The following is a 19,555-nucleotide window of genomic DNA, read 5'->3' as shown; positions in this document are numbered from 1 at the left end:
TTATCAGAGTAATCTGTTACTGTCTATCTTCAACCAAACATAACAGATGAGATGGTCAAAACCAAACAGATGAATACCAGAGATAAACAGACACAAGGGAAAAATTATTGTTTCAATGTGTTAAAACTGCATAATGACTTAGAAGTTGAGGGCCAGTAGCTGTAATAACTGGGCAAGGCTCCTTCGAAATCAGTGCCTTTTACGCATACAAACTACCTCGCTTCAGGAAAGAATCAAACATGACAACTACTTAATGTTGAATTTCTTTATTTTCGCCAGAATAGTTGAATATTGAAACCCAAGTTGTTAACTTTGAGAAAGGGAAAAATCGAGAAACATGAAAAGACAAACATTTTGTTTAACTTATGGTATTGTGAGCAGTCACTTTTGTAGGCAACAGTTTTTTTTTTCTTCTTTGTAGAAAAGAAATAAAAAAACAAACAGCACCATTAAAGAATGCATGATCCCTGAATTCCAAACAAAATGCCGTCTAAAAATTGTTTCAATGCTTGTTGCACGCAGTCAGATTTCACCGGGTATCCAAGCAAGCACACCAGTTTCAAATTGCAGCCGCCTCACGGAACCCACTGCCCCCGCTTCTGAGGGCTTCCCACTCCTTTGCAGAGTTTCCCAGCGGGAGGAATATATTCTTTGGTAGAGGACCGAAGGGGGGCTGTCCCTCTCTGGATGCCGATAAAAAATGTCTGTGTCTGTCGAGGGCCTGAGCCCCCAATCTGTGTTTGTCATGCACGTTGTGTTGGGGCGATTTCACATTTTCCCATTACACTGCAAGAGTAATACCACCTTTAAAAAAAAGGCATTAAATGGCTAATGTCAAACAGATGTAAACATTCAGAATACTGACCAAAGAGAGAGAAAAAAATACACACAAACACATATATAAAAACAAACTGCAGTGAACAATATGAATTGGATTAGGTTTCCAGGAAGCAGGGGGAAAGAATTACAGCAGTACCAGAAAATGATGGCAACCAAGTAAAGCACTTTCTTGGAAACATTCATGAATAGTACAATACAACCAGGTTTTCCTACCGCCTAAATTCTTCTGCGACTATCAAATATAGTACAAAGCGAGAGTATGTGCTATAAAAAAAAAAAAAAAAAAAAAAAAAAAAAGCAGCTCCTTTAAATTATCGTTAAAATGCATTTTGTTCGCTTTACAGTGACAGAGCACGAGGACTGAAGAGGACAAGGTTTTTCTATCGAGTGACATTCTGACTCCGCAGGCCCCTGACAGTCTGGAGAGTTCCTTTGCCCGGACTCGTCACGTTGTTGTCTGCAAACACACACACACACACACACACACACACACACACACACACACACACAACACATGGACGGTGGCTCTGGGCTCTGCATGTTCTGTGGGCTCCTGCCCACTGGGCAGCCAGCATGGAGCTTGGCCTTGACCCCAGAGACGACGCAACCCTAATTTGGCTTCGGCTTCTGTAACTGGGACTTGACCAGACCAAGGAGGAACCCAGGCCAGGGGGAACCCCTCCCTCCCTTTTGAAATTCTGAGTGTCAAGGACACTGGTGCATGATGGGTGCTTACCCCTGACTGCCTCCTGAAGCTGTAAGCCTCAGTTTGCTTGTGTCCTTGTTTATTCTGGAAGAAGAAGACTACCCAAGGTCTGGAAGTCAACTAAACCTTCTACAGCTCGTCCTAGTATCTCCGCAAAGTCTTTATAGCAACCAGGCTCAGCCTCGGAGGCTTTTCAAGTTTTCTTTTTCACGCTAGACCTCAGCAGGGAAGCACGGTCACCACGGAGCTTGGGTGACCACCAGCAGCCCTGTACTTCTTGCTTGAGGGGAAGGACATGCTTTTCATTTTGAAAATGAATCTGCATCCGGACGTTCTTATGAACATGCCCATCGACCACCTGAATGTCTTTGTACACCTCAGGCATATGCATATCATATAGGAGGGGGGTGGGGAGTAGCGCATCCCTCTGTCCCCTGCTCCAAAAGTGCTCCTTACGGAAATACATCCTTTGTGATAAAAAAAAAAATTATTATTATTATTACATGACACATGTGCAAGTTCTACTCCCGATGAGGACAGCATAGTGTCCAAGGATCAGGACAATGCACATGCTAAGATTTGCACATTACACCACAATAACCATGTAGGAAATCACATATTCCATGTGCACACAGGCAGACACCTGTGGAAGTGAGGAAACTAAGGACTTACTCGCCTCATCCAGACAGACTGGCGTTTGTATATCTAGTCAACGGACCTACTGCTTCTGAGTTTGTTCCTTTCTTTCCGTAGTTTCTAACCCAAAGATACTAATTTTGCAGTAATTAAAGCCGTATGTCAACATTAGGAATTTGAACCGGGGCAAAAAACAAACAAACAAAAGCAACAACAGCAAGGGCAGGAGGAAATTATGCTCTTTGGACCAGGGGATAGAATCCATGCGTGGTCAACGATTGATCTCCCCACCTATTCTGTGAAAACTCCAATCATATAGAAGGACACTTTTCTTTATTCCCAGTAAGCGACTTGCAGGCAGGATTCTACCAGGACGGAGCGGACAATGGGCTCAGCACCACATCGGCCTCAATCGTACCTCATCTACAGAGTGCAAAGGTTTTGTAGGCTGGAGTGTCTTTCCACACCGTGTCAGCTACTGAGAGGATAGACTGGAATCTGCTGGTGTAGACAGTACCTGACACTGGCAGGGCAGCAAGTGAGTTTGGAGGGAGTTGGCATGCACGTGTCTGGATTCAGGGGTGCCCCCGAGAGCTCTCTTCTCCAAGAGAGCGCAATCTTCTGACCCGGGGTGACATCAGAGCCCAGCTGACCATGGAGACGCTGGGATGAGGATGCCGTCTGCGGGCACCGGGAGCAGAGGCGAGGTTCGTGGGAGCTCCGCCGCACCCCTCAGCCCCGGGAAGGGCTGCTTCGGTGCATTGCTCTTTTTCTCGGGGGTGAGTTGACTTTGTTCCTTTTCGTGTGAAAAACAGAAGTGACAGTACTGAAGCACCAAATGGAGGCCACAAAGCAGGCCCTTCTTTGCTTTTCTTGATTTGGAAGAAAAATAATCAGCAATGCATTTATAATAAGGACATCTCTGCCACCTAACAAAATTTGGCAACATCACAGTAATAAATATGGAGGGGCGGAGGGAACAGACACCATAGTTGATTATTGTAAAAAAAAAAAAAAAAACCAAAACAATAAATCGCAAGTGTTTTTTTTGTTTTGTTTTGTTTTTTCTTCTCCAGAATGCAATTTCTGTTCATTCCAGTTAATTTTTAAGACGTATTTTAAGGGAATGTCAAAAGTTTACATGGATTAGGGTGATCCCACGTAAAAATATCCGTCTTTCTCCCTGTGGGCGGATGCTATTTCCCCTCATGTTTCATATGTGTGTGTGTGTTTTTTTAATTCTACAGCCTCAATCCATCAACGGGTTAATGGCACTCCACGTTTTGTGCTCTGTAATCGGAGGTTAAATGGCGTGGCTTTTGTTGCCTTTCATCTTCTCACAACACGCGTGTGCTATGGAACTTGCTTTAGGGGCACAGAGCCTCTGGAACTAAAGCTGTTCTCTGGCACGAGGGCGGGCAAAGCACGGGGGAGGGAGCTCGGATCAGCAGCACTCAGACGCACTGGGCACACACGGGCAGCGCGTGGCAGATGCAGCGCCCTGTCCCGAAGCCGCTCCACTCCCACACGGGAAGATGGCACTGGACTCACCAGAGGGGGAAGAACACAGAACACGCGAGGCCCGGAACCATTTCAAAACCAGGGGCCATCTGAGAGTCAAGTGGAATCGTCTAGATTGTGAATCAGGAGGAAAAAGCTGTTCAGAAAAGTGTCGACCCTTCAGCCTTCTGTAGTCCCTTTGATCACCAAGGACACTTTAATTCAAACACGAGGTGGCCAACCTCTGCAGAGCTGGAAGCCAGAGGCACTGGTGCCGCCCACAGGGTCTATGATAACTTCCCCCCAATGTTAATATCTAGTCATCATAAAGGAGTGAAGAGAATGGACCGATGTTTACGTGATCCACCCATGTGTAGGTGTTGGCTTACACAGCATTTTTCTTTTAATGTTAAGGCATTTTTACAATACTTGCTCTTAACGCCCACGCAGGAAGCTCTGACATCCTCTGGACCTAGGACCCTCTGGTACCAACCGATCCTCCGGGGTCAGGTGTCAAAGGGCGCGGGCCAGGCTACTGCAATGCAATGTCCAGACCATGACACATGTCAGGACAATGTGTGCCCATGTCCAAGGCCCACGCAGACACCCTGCCCGTCTCCGAAAGGAAGGGGAGGGAGAGCAGAGAGGAAGGACGGTGGCCTTCATCCGCCGATACCTCCTTTACTGCATCTTTTGTGATGGGACTCAAGACAAGGAATCCAACCCTGAAGTCAGAGTGCCCTTTCCAACTGTGACTTCACGCAGGGGAAGGTGGTGCCGGAAGAGCCAACTGAAAACCCTCCCAGCCTCTCTGTAATGGCTCATCCACAGGAAACACACAGCCCGCCTCACATCATGCTGTCTCCCCCCACCCCCCGTCTCCATCTGCTCCGGGGTCAGTGCTGAGTAACTGACAATGTCCTTTTCCTACTGCCCTGGATGGGGACAAACACAGCAAACAAACAAAGGCGGGTAGTGGCCTGCACACATGGGCAGAAACTGTCCAAAGCTGGGGATGCCAACTACATACGTGACAGACATGCCGCTGAGCACCTCGGATGGGAGCCCTTCTCGCCTTCCTGAGACACACAGGAACAGCCCCCCGGGAAGAGGTCGGCTGGCCTGGAGGAAGGAAGGAAGGAAGGAAGGAAAGAAGGAAGGAAGGAAGGAAGGAAGGAAGGAAGGAAGGAAGGAAGGAAGGAAGGAAGGAGTGTACCTACAGCTCCGTGTTCTCTGCTGGCTGCCGCTGCTGGGCATCGCCGGGAAAAGGGACACTGCACCTCGCACCGCTCACCGGACCCCAGGCATGCTATGCACACACATGCTCACTGCACTACCAGGCATACCATGCACACACATGCTCACTGCACCCCCAAGCACGCCATGCACACACATGCTCACTGCACCACCAGGCATGCCATGCACACACACACACACATGCTCGCCACACCCCCAGGCACACCAGGCTCTCACGCATGCATACTGCGCCACGAGGCACACAACGCACACGCACCACGCCACCAGGCACGCCACGCACACGCCTGCTCACCGCACCACCAGGCACGCCACGCAGAGCTTGGAGGGCCCTATGCAGTCGTCGTGGCAGAAGGCCCCGCAGCCCTTGCACACGATCATGGCTTTGAGGCGGCAGGAGCACTTGAGCTCCAGCTCCTCGGCGCTGCTGCTGTCGGCGAAGTTCTGCGCGGGCACCGGGGCGCCCTGGCCGGGCAGGCCCGCGGCGTTGGCGGCATTGGCGCTGGCACCGGGGCCGCTGCCCAAAATCCCGATGGACTTCTCGATGGCGGAGGCCGCCCGCTTGAAGCTGGGGCCGCCGAAGTGTATGGCTGGGTAGTTGGCGCAGAGCGGCGGCGGCACCTGCAGCTTCTGCGCGGCCAGTGGGGGGAAAGGCTTCTGTGGCTCAGACAGCAGGTAGGGGGAGAAGTCGGCATTTTTCAGCGCAAACGCTTTCAGCTGTTCCTTCACCTCCTTCTGGTCGTAGGGGGCCTGCTTGGGGCCCAGGTCACAGCTGCCGCCTAGGCCTTCCTCGAAGGACACAGGCTCGGATTTGATATTGCTACAGACGCCCGCGGGCGGCCAGCCCAGCCGCTTGGTGGTCTCCACGGGAAGCGGAGGCTGCTTCTGCTCGGCGGGGGCCTCGGCGTGAGGTGCAGGCGGAGGTAGTGGAGGTGGCGGGGGCGGCGGCGGGGGCAGGGCCAGGGGCGGCGGGGGGAGCACTGGCGCTTTGCTGGGCGCGGCGTGCGCGGCCCCGCCCACGTCATCGCCCTCTTTGCCAGGCACACTGGGGGTCAGCATGTTGGCCAACCTCAGCTGGTGGGGGGCCGGGGCCAGGCCCGCCTCCCCCAGTCCCTTTTGTTCGAGATGCCGATTGAAGACGAAAGCAGTGCAGCCCGCGGGGGCCTTGGCGGGGGCCTGCAGCAGCGCCGCGACGGGCGCGGAGGGCACGGGGCCCCTGGCCGCCACGGGCATCGGGTAGAACTGCTGCCGGTGCGAGGCGCCCGCGTCGGGATGGGGGTGGAAGCCGCCGTTCTTGTCCGCATGGAACAGGCTCTGCTGGAGGCTGCAGGCGGGCAGCAGCCGCTTCTGCTGTTTGACGTCGGGGCCGGGGGCCGCCCTGGCCGGCGGCGGGGCCTGCTTGCCCAGCCACTCCTGCTGGAAGGGCTGCCCGGGGCCCAGCGGGGCCAGGCCGGGGCCCAGGACGCAGGGCATGGCCTTGACCTCGGGCTCCGCCAGCAGCCTGCCCGGCTCGCACTTGACCTGCGGGTGCTCCCCCGCCGTCCTGGCCGCTCTCTTTTTGGGATGGTTCTCGCGCTTCCGCATGTGGAGCGGCGCCAGGGTGCCCGCCAGGTAGCCCTTCCCGGCGGGGTTCGGGGAGCTGGAGGGCATTTCCACGACGCCCCTCTCCGCGGGGGCCGCCTTCCCGGCTGAGGTAGGTTGGAGGGGCGCCGGGAGCCGGTTGATCTCCAGCTTGGCTCCCAGCCTGGGCTGCGGCAACACTTTCTCCAGAGGCAGGTTGCCCTGCAGGAGCTGGGTCACCAGGGGGTTGTTCGCCTCCACTGACGACAGGCGGCAGCTGGAGCCGCCCGCGTGGGGCGCTCTCTTCAGGGTGTCCCCCGCCAAGGACACGGTCTCGTCCCCGGGGCCCGAGATGGGGACCTTCCTGGTCTGCGCCTGCTGCAGCCCCAGGGTGGCCTCCGTGGCCGGAGGGGGCCGCTCTGGGCCGGGGAGGCCCCCGGTGTCCACTCGGAAGCCGCTGTCCGCTGCGTGGGGCTCGGGCTTTGTGGGGAGAGGGACCCCCGGCAGGAGGCTCCTAGGGTGGAGCTCTGCCACCACGTGCGGGTAGCTGGCCCGCTCGGCTTTGATGGCCTTGGCACAGCCCGGCTCCGGCCGCTCCTTCTGTTTACTGGGCCCCGAGTGCCCGCCCGGCGGCCCCGTGCTCCTCGCAGCCTCCTCCTTCCAGCTCAGCCGGCCTCCGGTGGGGCACTGGCCGCCAACGGCGGTGTCAGCTTCGCCTTTGAAGGCGGCCGGGCCGCGTGCCGGCTCAGCAAAGCTGTTGCCCGTCGCCTCGTGTGATTTCTCTGGAACGAGCAGGGGGAGGCCTGGGCAGGGGGCTTGCAGCGGTTTACAGTCTGGCTTGGCTGCAGACCCAGCGATGACACTGGCCCCGGGGTCCAGGCCTTCGGTGGCAGCCGGTTCTGGCCTGCTGATCACGGACACCTGGGGACAGGCCACCAAGGGCTGCACGGTGACCTCTGTCCTCCCCAGCCTGCCCTGGGCATCCGCGCCAGCCTCCGCGCTGGCCACAGCCACGGCCAGGGACACGGCGGAGGCCAGGGCGGCGCTGTGATCCACGATGACCTTACAGGGGATCGACCTATTGATGGCTACCGGGGCGAAGGCCCCCGGGGGCTGGGCTTTCCCACAGCCCTCCGCCCTGCTTTGAGGCCCCGGAGTTTTGTCCAAGCTCTCCGCACTGAAGCTGGGGGGACAGTTGTAAGAGTTGATGGTCAACATGCTTCCAGTAAACACGGCGATGGGCGGGCGGACCACCAGAGGGTCCGTGACGACTCCCACATCCCTGCAGCCGGGGGCTGCTCGCCCCGGGGTCCCCGCGGGCACGGCCTGCTCCTCACCCCCAGGCACGGCTCTCTTCTCCGGAGGGAACATGGGGCTCATTCCCGGCGAGGGAACCAGGACAGAAGCCGTGGCGAGGTGGTTTGGCAAGTTCTTTGCGATGGAGAGGGTTGGCACAGAGGGGTACTGCCCGGAGGCCGAGCCGCTGGCGCAGCTGATGGACGTGAGCGCCTGTGTGTCCTCTGAGGAGCCCTTGAGGGCGGCGGGGAGGGGCGTGCTCTCGGCGCATTTTGGTACAACGGCGATGCACGGAGCATCCGTGCCCTGGACGGCGGTGAGCACGCTTAGATTGCAGGCTGAAACGGCAGTGCTGACACTGTCGACAGACACGAGGACGGACGGCTTGTCCAGGACGGACGGCTTGTCGGCGGGACTCACGAAGGGATGCTCTTTAATGGCGCCCGACACAGCGGCGCTGCAGAGGGACACGGGGACAGCACTGGCAGCAAACAGCACGGGCGCGTCGCTCTTTTCGGAAGAGGTAGAGGAAACCGTTTTCTCAGGGACATGGGACACGGGGACACGTTCCTCAGCGGCGCCATGCACGGCTACGTCAGTGGCCGCGTTGGGGGGTTTGGTGGGCTGGAGAGCTGGCTGGAGGGCAGGGGTGACCTCCCGGAGGTGTGTGGGCTTGCTGCTGGGAGACCTGCAGTTGGGGTTGACAATGATGACTCCGGTTGATCCTTCGATTTTGGCCTCCGGGGTGGAAGGAACCTCTAAGCTCTGTGCGCCTTCCTTGCAGCCCAGCTGCAGCGGCGGCCGGGCCTCTTTTGGGCTCTGGAAGAGGTGGGCGGCTCGTGCTTGGTGCTTTGCAAAGAGCTTCGCCTTCGTCTGCTCCTTGATATGTGCCAGGGTCCTGGCCTTGCCACCCTCTCCCGGGCCACCCATGGCCCCCGAGACGATGCTCGCTGCGGCAGCTACAGCCGCAGCCGCTGCTGCCTCTCGCTGAGCCCTGGCCTGCTGGGCCCGAGCCTTGATGTCCGCCAGGGTCCTGGCCCCTGTGTTCCTGCCTCCACCCACGGATGTGCTGGGGGAGGTTCGAGACTCTGGCTTGGAGATGGGCTGGCTCTTGATGATGAAAGGCGGCCCGATCTTGGAAAGCTGGATCTGCAGGGAGGGAGAGGGGAAAGAGAACGTTGGTCCTCGGTCACAGAGGAGACACGGCACATAGCAGCTGCACTTCCGCCTCAGGTGGCAGGGGCTGCCCCTCAGGCCCCGGTGGGCCTTCAGGATACAAAGGGACATGACATGCAGCATGGATGTGAGAATTCAACCTTTTAATCTCTGACGCTATGGAGATGGCAACCCGGTGATTTCATTTGGGAAGGAAATGAAGCATTTCCTATAGTTGGAAACCAAGTCCAGCCTGTTAAAATGAGGCTAGCTAACAAGACAGTGAGGTTGGCTAATAGAGAGATTTAGCTTTGAAATGATCTTCCTTGCTGCCATGAAAATCTGGGATCCTAACTCTACTTGAGTTTATCTGTCTTAATCACACACCAACACACACACACACACACACACACACACACACACACACCTCTAGCCAGGAGTCAGGAGACCAATTCTCATCCTGACTTTATCCAGAGAAACGATGTGATGCTACGCAAATCACTGTGTCCCTCAGTGTATCCAGTACCCTCCCCGAGCCAGAGACCCTGGTTGTGCGTCCTTGTTTCTATGCATCCTTGTATTGCTGCGCCTGCTGCTTTACACATATGTAATAAGCACACACAAAAAGTTTTTAAACTCAGATGCAAAGTGAGACGAGTTACTTCTGGTCCATTTCCTTCACAGGACTGTTTGAAAGATGGGACTCTGGTTTTCTGCCTCTAAAAGGAAGTATGAGTCAGGTGGTTTCTTTTGATCCTGGTAATCCACAATTTGCTGAATTTCATAAATATCCCAACCCACACTGTTCACCTACTCATGCTAATGAGGAGACAACAGTCCTGACCAATCAGGAGGCACAAGACCTAACAACCCACACACCATAGCAACGCCTGCGATTCTCCAGTCACGAAGAACAACCTAGATCATAGGCTGGTAGAGCTGGAAGGGACCTGGCTAAGGCCTCATTTTACTCTGGAAAAAACTGGAGGTAATGTAGATCGCCATTGGGCCAGAGAGCACTGAGCCTCAGGGAGAGCCTTTGGGCTCCCCGTTCAGAGCTGCTGACATGCTCTATCTGTCCTCCTTCCCCGCCCAGAGCAGCTTTCATAGAAAGCATCTCTCTTCTTAACAACTGTATATTCACATTGTAAACACCTGACACATACTACAGGGTCCTGTCACTCTGGAGTTGGGCTGAGGAACGCTGGCAGATGGAATTACCTTCCTGAGCTACCTCATTTCTCACTTTCAAGCTTGTGATGTCTCACTTCTAATTCAAATGCTCCAAAGTGAAGGTGAATTCAGAGAGGGGAGTCAGTGTTTCCTTTCCAAGATTTCCCTTAGCCTAAGAAATTTACAACATTAAAAAACTAAGCCTCTCCCTAACCGGTTTGGCTCAGTGGATAGAGCATCGGCCTGTGGACTCAAGGGTCCCAGGTTCGATTCCGGTCAAGGGCATGTACCTTGGTTGTGGGCACATCCCCAGTAGTAGGTGTGCAGGAGGCAGCTGACCAATGATTCTCTCTCATCAATGTTTCTAACTCTCTATCCCTCTCCCTTCCTCTCTGTAAAAAAATCAATAAAATATATATTTTTAAAAAAACACCAAAAAACCTAAGCCTCGATACACTAAAGACCTCAAGACCAAACAAACACTAAGTACACTTATAGTGTCTACCTATTTATCTACCTTTACATAAAGTGTGTAGCATTTTGAAAATAAGCATTTGGCAAAAAAAAAAAAAAAAAAAAAAAAAAAAAGTTTAAAAAGATTTCCTACGAAAAGCATGCTAGTATTTTTCTTTCTGTTGCTTCAGAAATTAAAACACGCAGCAGTGTTTTATGTTCATCTTTTACATCTCTAGAATCTCATTTACTAGGGACGGCTTTATTAAACAATAACTACAGCCACACTCTTACAAGCCAACCTGGTGGAGATCATGAGTCACATATAAAAAGGTGTCAGAGCACAGCAAATAAAAAGAAATTATGAAAAGCAAAGCTTGACTGTGTTTATGATTCCAGACCAATCCTATGTGGAATAATCCGTTTTATTGTAGAGCAATATAAATGGACTCAGATAAAACACCAAATAAGTTTAAATTATAGTGGGTAGAATTTTTTTTTTTTTTTTTTTTTTTTTTTTATGAAACAGACTTTCTTTGAATTATACTTAATTTTCAGTTTACCAGGAAGAGCCAACTTAGATAAAAAGGTTTGTTTTCCACGAGTTAAAATCTACTGGGACCAAAAGAAAATATTTACATAGAAATGTGTGTCCACAGGCTTTTTATGTTTTGTGTGAAGTTAAATACCTCTTTCACTAGCTCAGAAAAAAAAAAAGGATTTGTATGCCTATATATCCACAGCATTCCCCTTCAGGGTTCACAAAGCAATTTCATTGATTTGTTGAAGGAAATTTAATGAGGCTTTTCCAAAAGCCAGGTCCCTCTCTGTTGGAAAATGAACGAAGGGATAACAAGTACCTTCATCTCTTTAGTGCATGCCTTGAATTTCTGACTTCTCTAGTTCTTCTGAACTTCTAAAGGCCACGAAATTAGCTTTCAAATGTTCCCAAGTTTTTTTAGTGCTCCTACACCCCCGCATCCCCCAAAGACCCTGCATCTCAGTGGCCTGTGGGCAGGTCCCAGGCCCTGTTCTCCCTCCCCACTTCATCTCCCTTAAATGCTGAGGTCTAAATACATACACGTATCTAAACTCCTATTGGCTCAATGCACAGTCTTATAAAGGATCCCTTAATATGAGGGTGGTGCTGGGAGTGTCCAATGATCAACTGCTATGTAACACCCAGAAGGGAGAAAATCTCATTTCTGTTGGGGAATCTCAGTATCTAAGAAGGGCAAGCCTATGTATGGAAGTGCCTCTTTTACCTCTTCTTCATTTCTGTAAAATACCCTACCTTGAGAGGAGGGACCCTGGGCTCCTCTCTCGGGGGCTGCTCCTTCTCCACTGGGCTGCCGGCTGACGCGTTCCGGGTGGATGGGTCATCCTCGATCCTCGCCCTCTTTTCCTTGCAGGTCCCGAAGCCGTGCTGCTCTGCGGTTTTCCTCTTTGCAATCTCAGACTCTCTGCTGTCGTTTCTCCCGCCATCAGGGGACTTGGAGGGCTCGGACAGCTTGGAAGTGTACGGGGTCTCCAACCGGTTCTGTGAGCTCCCTTGCTTATGGGTTTTACTTCTGGAGCCTTCAGGAAATGAAGCCTTCTCCCCCGGGGAGCCATACTGCTGGTCCTGGGACTTAGCTGGCGGAAGCTCATTTCCTTGACTCTCTGTCTCTTCCGGAAAGACAGACAGTTCCAATGGGGAAGACGCCCCTTTCTTTTCTGTTCTCGGCATGACGTTCTGAGTTTTACCTTTCACGATTTCTGCAGGAGGAAGTTCGGGAATGGAAGCAGGATAGGGCTTCTCTGTTTCAACATGTGATTGACAAGGCTGCTGAGTCGGGGGCTTGCTGTGGAGTTCTTTGGATGGAAATGCCTCGGGAGCAATGGCAGAAGGGCCCAGGCTGGTGGGCTCCGGGGTATTTGAGAGAGTCTTCTGCTGGGAGAGAAGGCCCTCTCCCAGGGGCTTGGCAGGTGCAGGACCTTCATCCTTCTGCGGAGAGAGTGGTTCTTCGGTTATGGAAGGGGACTTTCTTTGCTGATTCACTGTTCTTTCATTCGGGGAAGAATTAGAAACTGAAGACGTTTCTGAAGGAAGTGGCAAACTGGATGCAAAAGTGGTCTCAGAGGTGAGAAGCATGGAAGACACGGAAGACGTTTCTGATGCCAACGGTAAATCGGACATGGGTGATGCTTCCGATGTCAAAGGGACATTGGATACAGGGGATGCTTCCGAGGTTAAAGGTAAATTGGACATTTGAGATGCTTCTGATATTTCAGGTGAAGTGGATATGGGAGATGTTTCTGATGTCAGAGATGCATGAAGGTTCTCATCGGCGGGCTTTCTCTGGTTGTATTTGTCTGCGTTTTCAGTGCTGGATACCTCAGAACAAAATGTTGTCTCAAGAGAGGCTGGAGTGCACGATTCTTCGGAAGTAGACTGGGTCTCCTCACCAGGGGAGGGTGTGCTGGTACAGGCTCCCTCTGGGCTCTCAGAGGAGAAGGAGGTTTCAGAGATGCAAGCATTTTCAGAAAGCTGTTCCTCAGGATCGCTCTGCAGCTCCATATCCACAGCAACCCCTCCCTTTGGAGACTGGCCTTCTGAAGTAGATGACCCTGTTTTCATTTTTGGAGCATTGCTCTCTATTTCAGCTTCTGTCTCCTTATGTTCTGTGTCATGGAGGTGAGGCACAGAAGAAGTGGGAGGAATGAGAGAGTCACAGACTTCCAGCTGCTCAATAACCACTGACATTTCTTCCTGGGGAGATTCGGATTTCTCTTCCACCTTAAGTTCAAGATGAGGCACAGTGTCTAAAGCATCGTTCATTATAACACAAGATTCCAAGTTTTCTTCAGGAATTGCTATCTGGGGCTCTTCGTGAGCACTGGCTGGAATTTCAGACTCCTCCAAAAATTCAGGTATTGCCTTATGATTTTCATCCTGGCATGCACAGATACTGGTCTCTACCTCTTCTGCAATCTCCTCCTGTATCACAGATTCTTCAGGGATCAAGATATCCTCTGATTCTGACTCTGCAATGACCTCTTTTCCTACATCTACCATAGGGCAGAGCCCGGCACAGAACTCGGGCTCTGCAGAAGTTGGACTTTTCATGATTTTTGGCTGTTGTTCTTCCGAGGGGGCCTGTGAAGAAAGACCTGGAAGACTTGAGGTCCCACATGAAGAACTACTTTCAGCTCCATCGCTGTTTGGTCCAGCAGTGAGCTTTGTAGATTCCTCTTTTGACATGCCCAACCTGCACAGAAATTAGAAACATGGTTGTTCAACCACAAAATGCAAGACTTACAGGTCAATCTCTCACAAATACAGTATTTAATAAAAGCAAATGCATCGAGTGGACTTTATGATCACTAAGTAACATGCTCAATTTATTTAAATTAGTTCATAATGACTTGGTTTTTCTACTTTATAATCATAACTATTTCTGGTTAAGACAGATATAGATTTTCATTCTGTAAGCAAAGAGATATGAACCTTACCAACTGTTTGTAAAAGGAATAAGAAAATTACATACTACAAAAGATTAGAAAATATGGGCAGAAAATAAAAAATTGTATAAGATTTAAGAGTTCTTAAGTCATAAAGTAGAAATCTGTCACTATAGAAGAAAATAACAGCCTTCAAAGGATGCACCATAACCAAATAATTAAGATCCAAGGAAGATGGATAGTTGTAAAATCTTGACATTGAAATGACTTCTGAAACCAATTAAAGAGCTGTTGTTCAATCACCTTATTTTAGAATCTAAGCATCTAACCTAAGACAACATGGAAATTTCACTAAAGAATAACAACCATATTTGGGGGGGTCATCAGAGTGGATTCTGCTAGGTTACATTTGTGTGAGGCAAGATGAACTCTTTCATGTAGATCTCTTACTGTAAAAATACTCCACAAGAAAAGAAGATTAAGAAATAATCCAGCCTAATGTCCAGGTCAGAAGGCAAAGTTAATCAGGATTACAATCAAAGGTACTATGAATCACTGTTTCCTGTCATACGAAGCTATCAGATCAGCATCAGCTAGCAGGGGAATAGGATGATCTGAGTGCATTACATGAGAGCACTATGGGCAATTACAGAGATAAGCGGGAGAAAGAACATTTCAAGAGCAAGAAACACGGCTGAAATACAGCTCTAATAATATCAATGCAGGAAAATACCTCTGAGAAATCTTAACCTTTTACTTAAATTAAATCCTCTACATGAAAGGGGAAACAGTTGAATACACTTTGTGGGTGTTTGATCATTGCCTTCTTTACTAAAACTCTCTGAAAAGAAGATAGAAGATGCTGCTTTCATAATTAGTCTCTTTTCTTTCAGCTTTCCCTATGATGGGTTCGAACGAGGCTATCATTTACAACTATACTGTACTGAGAGGAACTGAATAACTACATTACCGACAAATTTAAAGCAGAATTATCAGCTAGAAATAAGGTATTTGGGGACTAGGTGAAGCAGGGATACCAGGCTAGATACTAAATTAAGTGTAGAACATACAGAATCTATCGACTAGCAGCCAAATTTCTGCTAGTTGGTTACTGATAATGTTATTAAATATATTTAACATTACTATATGTATATATATGTATATATGTATGCATATGATATATAGGGTGTCCCAAAAATTTATACACACTTTGAATAATTATGAATTCTAATGGGTTAAATCTGGAAAGAAAGAAAAAAAAACATCAATTGAGCTATCAGAAAAAAAGTGTATATACACTTATAAATCATACAGGTCATGTAGAAATCACATATATCATATAGAAAACAGCACTGCATGAAATATGCCTATATCAACATTTTATTTTCATGGGAAAATAGATTTAAGATGGTAAAAGGCATAAAAAGAAGAGGCTTGGACCACACCACATAACCACACAAAGGAAACACTGCCCTCAGAAATCTAAACCGCAAATCAGAACAACTCCTATAATTCTGATTTAGCATATACGTGGGTGATTTCTAAGTAACTAAAACAAATACACTACAGCACTATATCACAAGCAGAGTAAACCAGTAAGAACCATCATAAAGACCTCAAACAAAGAGAAAAAATGAAATCAGACAGATTTAACTAGAAGTGAATTTGGATAGCAACGTTTGGGGGAAAACTTAGAGCAATGAAAAGGCACATGGTGTCAGTCAAGTGAAAATGTGTGATCCTAGAGAAAAAATCCCTCACAAGTTGGGGAAATGTGGGTAATCTGAAAGTAACAAAACTATAAGGGCAGTCAAAGAAATGTCCAGAATACATCTGTCATCCAATATGAAATCAAAGACAGGAAAAAGCAAGCAAGAAGTCCAGTCACTTTAAAAGACAGGAACTCGATGGAAAACTATAGCAAGAAAAGGGTTCGTTTAAAAAGAACTGTTTGCATTTGGAGCTTAGGAGTGGAGATGGGAGCTTTGCTTATAGTATTGTAGCTGTCACCCTTTGGAGCAGGGACCCTTAGCCTGATCAACCTATGGGAGTCTGTGAAACCCCCAATTCCATGTAAAAGAATGTATGTGACTCAGCTTGTGTAGCTCAGTGCTTCAGTATCAACCCAGGAACCAGGAGGTCACAGTTCGATTCACGGTCAGGGCACATGACTTTGTTGCGGGCTCCATCCCCAATTGAGGGCTTACAGGAGGCAGCTGACCCATGATTCTCTCTCATCATTGATGTTTCTACCTCTCTCCCCCTCTCCCTTCCTCTCTGAAATCAATAAAAATATGTATTTTTTAAATGTATGTGCATGAAATTTTCTGAGAAGAATTTGTAGGATTAAAACACTGAGCAAACTACTTAGCTGTGCCTTATAAATCAAGTAAAATTAAGTTTCACTGTCCTCCCGTTTTGGACACCATCCTATATAATAAAAGGCTAATATGCAAATCGACCAAATGGCAGAATGTCTGGTCACTATGATAGGCACTGACCACCATGGTGCAGATGCTCAATGCAGGAGGAGTGCCACTTAGTGAGAAGCCAGGCTCACAGCTGGCAAGTGCAGCAGCGGTGGCCCAGTGGTGGTGGAAGCCTCTCCCGTCTACGAGGTACCTCTAATGACGTTCAACTGCTGGCCATCAGTCGGACATCCCCTAAGGGCTCCCAAACTGCAAGAGGGTGCAGGCTGGGCTGAGACTCCCCCGCTCTAGTTTTTAAAACATAAGGATAATAATGCTATCCACCTTACAAGATTGTTGGGAGAATTACAAGAAGTAACATTAGCAAAACTCTTAGAAACATGTCAAAGCCAGAGTATGTGCAATGACTATTTGTTGGAGGAAGGAAAGCTATGTGGACTCCGGAAAGTAGGCCTTCTGAGGGTGGAGCCAGGAAGCTCACAGGTGACTGTACCTCTGGCACCTCAGACGGTGTCTGACACCATGGAGATGCTGGATAAGTGTTAGGTTTGTAAGAGAATGGGCCCAACATCATTAACAACTCAGGACCAGCGTGTTGGAGGTAACTGCCTCAGTTAGGCTTCTGCCGTTACAGAAAAAGTGTTCCCAACATTCCCTTCGTCAGACAAGGGTGCTGAGGGCTCCTGGGCATGCCCAGTCATTATGTCTGGGTTGGGTTCTGGATCCTGTACCTGATTTTCAAAGCTCTAGTAAGGACCAGATAGAGGCAGGCTTGAGTAACACTGCCAGTGACTACCTATGAAGGCATACAACTAGCCTGCCACAGTTTTTGCTCTTTGAAAGAAAAAGATGGTAATTATCTCCTTTTACTTTTTGCTTAAATACATTTATGTATCCAAGGCCTTCCTACTGGAGAGCAGCGCTTTGGGGCCAGTCGCCAAAGGCTGGCAACTGGGTAAGGAGGCCGGCAGGCCTGCAGTTCCTTTCCCCGAAGAAGGCCCCGGCGATGTCCCTTCTGATGCTTTTTCCTCTTTTACGGGGGCAGGAGGGGGGTAAAATGAGTCCAAAGGTACAGATTTTGTTACCTACATGATCTCAGTATCTTTTACACAAAATAACACTGGAGCATTCATCTAAGCGTGTACATGGGAGTTAAAGCTCAAATCCCTCAACTTAGAAGGATCTCAAGGTCCTGTCAGTTGTCAGCTTCTCTTTTTTAAATTTTTAAATATATTTTTATTGATTTCAGAGAGGAAACAAGAGGCGGAGAGAGATAGAAACATCAATGATGAGAGAGAATCATTGATTGGCTGCCTCCTGCACAACCCCCACTGGAGATCGAGCCCATAACCAGGGCATGTGCCTTTGACCAGAATCGAACCTGGGACCCTTCAGTCTGCAGGCCAACACTCTATCTACCCAGCCAAACTGGCTAGGGCAGGTGTCAGCTTCTTAATCCCTCCTCCTTCTAGGGATCAGATGGTCTCCGAGATGCCGATTCTGCCCAAGTACAATATGTATGTCTCCCTAACCTTGAAGCAATGGAGAAATACTTTCAATTTAGTTCCATCACTACCACGCTATGTGTGGCCAGTATTATTTTGAAAAGAAACACCCACGATAAAAATAATGTAAAACTGGTTGCACCCGAAGAGAAAGATGGATAGAGTGAAGGGTAACACCTCAAGCTCTCCTCGAAATCAAGACTAAACAGATATATGCATGGTCAGTATTTGGGGGGAAATGTGAGAATTAAGTCTAAGGTATTCATTAATAAAAATAACTTGGATTAATAAACCTGGAGATTTTTACTAAAATCCAGTTAGAAGGCCAAAATTGACTTCCATGGGATTTCATGCTGTTTTCAGTCCAAAATGAATTTTCATGGACAAGTTATAAACCCTTGAAAATGCATTTTTAATAACTTAAGTGCTGATATGCCACTAGAATTTTCCCTGCAGTTTCTTACACGGAGGGACTACCGCAGTTTATCACAGGTTTATTGAGTTTTACAGCATATGAGTATGCTATGCGAAGCAGAGAATTACATTTTCATTTCCTTCTAAGAGAAATGAGAAAAAATGCTCTAGCACTTACTTTTCTCCATAAAACCTTTCAAAGAATTTTTCTTTCCAAGGTTCTGTTTTCTTTTCCTTCTCAATTTCTTGCCTTATCCGCAATTGCATTTCTGGTGTAAACTCTCCTAGAAAGAAAAGGCTTATATATTGAGTCAAAGGGCCACATCTCTTGCCAATTAATGAAGAAAACATGCCATTAATCTGAGTGGACGTTTATGGATGCTGAAAACTAAAAGCAGAATACCGGTAATGTTTCTATAGCTCCTCCTTTTATGAATACCACTTAAACAGTCATTGAAGCACAGATGAATCTAAAGCATTTAGCACATGTCCTGCTCGCTCAGGGCTAGGAATGAGGGGGACCCACTGAACTTAGTGAAGTCTGTCTGGCGAGAGAGCAGGCATACCTTTGGCTATAACATGATGTCAAAAGCCCTGGAGAGGATAAATGTACTAAAAGTATAGAAGGGAAAGCATTTAACTCTGCCTAAATCTATGAGAGAAGGCCACATGCTGAAAATGATTTTTTTTATTTTATTCTTTATTGTTGAAAGTATTACATATGTCCCTTTTCTTCCCCCATTGACCCCTTCTGGCCTGCCCCTACCACCCTCCCCCCCCTCCAGGCATTCACAACCTATTGTCTGTGTCCATGGGTCATGAATACATGCATACAAGGTCTTTGGTTGATCTCTTCCCACCCACTGCCTTCCCTCTGAGATTCCACAGTCTGTTGGAACTGATTCTTTTTTTTTTATATATATATTTTATTGATTTTTTATAGACAGAAAGGGAGAGGGACAGAGAGTTAGAAACATCGATGGGAGAGAAACATCAATCAGCTGCCTCCTGCACAACCCCTACTGGAGATGTGCCCACGACCAAGGTATATGCCCTTGACTGGAATCGAACCCGGGACCTTTCAGTCCGCAGGCCGATGCTCTATCCACTGAGCCAAACCGGGTTCGGCAAGGAATTGATTCTTGAGTTAGCTTCTCAAAAATGATCAAGCTTCATAAAGTACTTAAGTC

General features: G+C 49.0%; 1 protein-coding gene across 2 annotated transcripts in view; it reads right to left on the bottom strand.

The window, feature by feature from the left end:
• Positions 1–270: 270 nt before the first annotated feature.
• ASXL3 (ASXL transcriptional regulator 3) overlaps positions 271–19,555 on the bottom strand; it is a 172,488-nt gene continuing 153,203 nt past the window's right edge. For both annotated transcript variants that reach the window (XM_084888700.1, XM_084888701.1), the window contains 3 exons: positions 18,544–18,649; positions 11,868–13,824; positions 271–8,941 (listed from right to left, as the gene is read on the bottom strand). In XM_084888700.1, the coding sequence (XP_084744826.1) occupies positions 5,228–8,941; positions 11,868–13,824; positions 18,544–18,649 (5,777 nt within the window). In that variant the 3' untranslated portion in view covers positions 271–5,227. The remainder of the gene's footprint in view (positions 8,942–11,867; positions 13,825–18,543; positions 18,650–19,555) is intronic.

This window comes from Pipistrellus hanaki, assembly GCF_964339955.1.
Source record: "Pipistrellus hanaki genome assembly, chromosome: 6".
In the NCBI taxonomy this organism is placed as follows: Eukaryota; Metazoa; Chordata; class Mammalia; order Chiroptera; family Vespertilionidae; genus Pipistrellus; species Pipistrellus hanaki.
The sequence above is the reverse complement of the archived record's forward strand: the minus strand, read 5'-3'. Positions and strand labels throughout refer to the sequence as shown.